Here is a 4,331-nt window from a genome sequence, read left to right on the forward strand (position 1 = left end):
GACAATGACAGACAAGGCTCGCTGGCCGGCGGGAGCCTGTGTGGATGAGAGGGGACGCGGAAGGAAATGTGAGGTAGCTGAGGTCGCCGCACGCGTTCACGAGTCACAACCGAAGCCGAGTGTTCAATAGCTTGCTGAGCGAAAGATAGGTAGGTGATAACTTCACTTGTTTTTTTTGGTTTTGTTTTTAACTTCCCCACCTTTCCTAGTTTACAATACCTGACAACAATGCATAGTCATTAGCTGAACGTGAACCTCAGGGATGAATCATTAACTGAATGAGGAAGCACTTGAATGATTCTGTGAAAAAGAACTGAACGATTCAGTAACTGAACGAATTGAATTTTGAACGAATCTTTTAACAAACTGATTCTAGTGATTAAGTACACTAAAAAGAACTGCCGTGTCCATCACTAATGCTAGCAGAAGAACACTGGCAGAGTGAGTGAGTAGGAGAGGCTTTAATAGTTGAAGATTGTTGATTTGAAGCACCTATGCATCCAGGTGAGTGTGTGTGGCTAATTAGGTGGGCGTGGCAGACTGGAGCAGCGAATGGGGAAAAATACAGAGCACACAGGTAAAACAACTGAGACAAACTGTGACACAAGGAACTCGTGAACCACTAGTGGTACTCATACCACGCTGAGAATCACTGCTGTAGAAGAGATGCGTGCACACAGACGGAGAGTAGAAAAATAAGTAAAAAGACATTTTATTTGTTTGAGAATATACAAAGCAGTGGCTGAAGTAACCAGATGTCATAGCTGGTTGTTGAAGAGAGGCAGTCTTGGACACAAAAGCAGGTTACCCAGCCATAAATGTAAACTCTGTAAGAAAATAACCCAAAAAAAAAAAAAAAGAAACGTGTAAATGGTACAAACCTGCGTGGAATGCATACAGAACAAATGAGACCAAAGCACTAAGATTTAAGAGGGGTTAATTAACATTGCCAATACAACAGGAAGCCCACCTCCACCAAAATGGCAGTGGCGTGGAGGCCCTTCATATCATGAGCACCATCTGTTAGGCTAACAGGGCAGCCGAGGATTAACTAGCAGCTTAAACACCAACAAAAGATTACGCTTCAACTAATAACATCCTTTATTATTATTAGCCCCTGCTTAAAACTTATCTTTGGTCCTTGAAGTGAACATGAGCAGCTGCCTGAACTTTTGAGCAATCGGCTGGTCAGAGGTGACTTGATAGAGGTTGTGCTTACAAACAGAAGCAAGGAAATGGAAAACAACTCATCTCATAGCATGGCCCCGTTTTGCACACACATACAAAAAAGCTCATTTTAAAGACCAATAAATAACATTGTAAAAAAAAAAAAAAAAAAAAAGAAAAACGAAAAAAAGAGGGCCACAATGTTTCACAACTCCAGTGCAATGTGAGAACATGGAAGCAAAAAGAAAAGGGGGGGGCACAAGCTCTACAACACCATGTTGACCAGTAAGACTGAGCTGCATACAAAACAGACGATTTTAAGCCTCCACTTCTGCCTCTTTTGAGTCTCCATTCTCCTCAGTCTTCTGTTTTTTGGTGTCTGCTTTCTCCTACGGAAAACATCGAGGAGCAAACAAAGATGAACTGAAAAGCTGTAGAATTGTAATGTAGAATGTGAAAACTTAAAAATTATGATTGATAGAGGTAAATTAAATCTAATAAATTGTCTATTTGTATAATTTATGTTGACTTGGGAATTTTGTCATGATAAATATGGATTTTTTAAGTGAAAAACATTTTGAAACATTTTAAAGTCAGAATGATTTGAATAATTTTTTCTAAATTCCGCCATTACTTTGGGAATTTGTGCAAAATGTAGCACTTTAAAATTAAGGATTTGATGGGGAAAAAAAGGTCAAATTGGTGAGATGCAGTTTAGATTTCTCCATTAATTTGGAAACTCTCTAAAGGATTTTTTTTGTAGTTACAATGATTTGAAGCAGTTGAAAAATTATGAATTTTAGGTGATTTAAAAAAGAAAAAAAATCCTTAATACGAATCCATTTCTGAAGCTTAATATTCTAAGTAAACTTAATGGTAAGAAAAATAAGATATTTTTGCAGAATAACACCATGTCAGAAAAGTATGATAGAATTTTCTCCATTTGGTTTGCGTTGGTTAAGAAATTGTGAATTTGCTGAACTTTGTTAATTTTGTAAAAAAAAAATTTAAAGCAATATTTTTGTGTGTAGGTGGGTAGGGGTTCAAAGTTGTTTCAAATGGTTGCAAAACAATTTTTCCAACATTTCGGGGGTGGACCGATGGAGAATGTGTAATCATTTATTCAAAAGTAAGTTTTTTTGGTGTGGAAGTTACTGGCTTGCATTGGTTAAGTAATGAAGTTTTTGAATTTCGCAATTTATTTGGGAACTTTCTGATTTTTTTTTAAAAGTAGGCTTTTGAGTGCAGAAGTTAGTGGTTTGAATTGGTTGAGAAATTGGATGGTTTTTTTTCTCTCCATGAAATATGGTGATGGCGAAGACAGCACACGTGACCCACCTCCTCCTCTTCATCGGCAGCACGCTTCACAGGCTGCGCGTCAGTCTCCTCAGCAGGGGGCGCCTCTTCCTCTGCTTTCCCTGCAAAAAAGGGCAGCTTCTCTTAGTGTCATTCAAACACAAACGGGAATGTCAATTCAGCTGAAGGAGGAGACCATGACAGGAAATGCATTTAAAAATGGGGGTGGGAGGAAAAAATAAATAAAATAAAAGGTACCATCTCCATTCTTGTGCTCTTCTTCCTCTGCGGCATCCTCAACTTTGCCACTGTGGTTAGCACCATTCTGAGGGAGTAAAATGTCAAATTTAGAGTCCTGGTAGTTGGAATAATCCTCCATGGACACACAAGGGAAGAAGGGAGGGGTGTGTGTGTGTGTGTGGTGGGGGGCTTTTTTTTTTTTTTGCTCACCAGAGGATTAACCACCCCTAGCAGGCTCTCTGGGAAGACACCCCCAATGGAGGCGGCTCACTTGCCAACATCTGTGCCATTTTCCACAAGGCACACAAAGAGCACACGGCCCAGGCAGAATGGCGACACCTGCACTACGAGGGGGCTTCTCGCCGTAAAACAAAAGCCCCCCGCCTCTCCCTCGTAAAGCAGCCAGCAAACTCACAGTGCCATTAGCAGGTGCGTCCCCGTTGTCAGTCTTCTCCTCTTCCTTCTTCTCCACTTCAACTTCTTTCTTCTCTTTCAGCTCCTAAAAAAAAAAAGCAAGCAATGACGAAATTATCACAGTTTTCTTTTCCGAGCTGAAGTGTTGCTTTACCTCAACCGTGCTTTTAGGCCTGTGACATTTTTAATGGACTCATTTATGATATAAATGGAGTTTGTGCACATTTGCCCTCTTTCCTCCCGGCGCACGCGCGTTAGACGTGAAAACTGAGAAAAGGCTCCTCGCGCTTTTCCCGCCCACAGCAAAAGGCAGCACCGGCTGCTTTCTCCTCCTCCTCGCTTTTGTCCATGTTCTCCACCGCAAAAGACACCTTGAACGTGATTAAACGCCTGCTTCTGAACTATAAATGACACATCAAGCTTCCAAAATACAAAAAAACGACCCCTACTCGACGTAGGCGTCGAATTTCGTTTTTTAATCGCCATTTTAAACGAGCTAGACTTGCCAAACCGCCATTTTAGCCACAAAACAGAAAAAGTTCAAGCGACCTATAGCTAAAATTAGCAACTTCATCAACTTCGTAGGCTTTATGGGCAACGAGTCGGCGTGAGTATAAAATTAATGAAACACACCTTGGCTGTAACCTCTGCAGTCGTGGTGGTGTCAACAGCGGCGTCGGCCATGTCTACTTTGACAGTGAGTTGAGTTAATTTGACTGTTTAATTCCTGTTTTTTGTCTTTTTGTCGTCGTCGTCGTCTCGGATACTAGTCCAGTGACGCCGAGAGAGAAATGATGTCTGCCCGTCTAGTCTTTTTTTTCTGTGGGAGCCGCTTGAAAAGCACTGTACTTGGAGGCAGAAGCTTAACTCGGCGCCCGATTGGACCGTAGCGACGCGTCTGGCGTCTGATTGGAGGACCGTCACGTCAGTTTCCACATTAGCACCCGCCTTCCGCGTCTTCTCGTCGTTGATTGGTCAGTGGTTTTAAAGCGCCGCTTTGCAACGACAGTTTTTTGTTTGGTTCTTGTGGTTTTAATGCAAACAATGGATACAAGTTGTTCAAGTTGCCATCGATTATACGAACCGTTCGATATGATATTTCATATTAAAAGTTTTTAACAAGGCAGGATAAAGAAAAGGTTGTGAAACACGTGGCCACGTTGACCTTTTTGTCTTTCTTTTAAATTTGCACTCCTCTGTGGAGATTGGTGTCA

The 4,331-nt window shown here is 41.4% G+C and overlaps 1 protein-coding gene across 1 annotated transcript; it reads right to left on the reverse strand.

The window, feature by feature from the left end:
* Nucleotides 1-696: 696 nt before the first annotated feature.
* si:ch211-222l21.1 (prothymosin alpha-A) lies at nucleotides 697-3,954 on the reverse strand. Its single transcript, XM_061785409.1, has 5 exons — nucleotides 3,751-3,954; nucleotides 3,119-3,202; nucleotides 2,722-2,788; nucleotides 2,506-2,585; nucleotides 697-1,556 (listed from the first exon to the last, which is right to left on the reverse strand). Exons 1-5 carry the CDS (start codon nucleotides 3,799-3,801, stop codon nucleotides 1,485-1,487), a joined length of 354 nt encoding a protein of 117 aa, XP_061641393.1. The 5' UTR covers nucleotides 3,802-3,954; the 3' UTR covers nucleotides 697-1,484.
* Nucleotides 3,955-4,331: the final 377 nt, after the last annotated feature.

Source organism: Phyllopteryx taeniolatus, chromosome 9 (assembly GCF_024500385.1).
Source record: "Phyllopteryx taeniolatus isolate TA_2022b chromosome 9, UOR_Ptae_1.2, whole genome shotgun sequence".
NCBI lineage: Eukaryota > Metazoa > Chordata > Actinopteri > Syngnathiformes > Syngnathidae > Phyllopteryx > Phyllopteryx taeniolatus.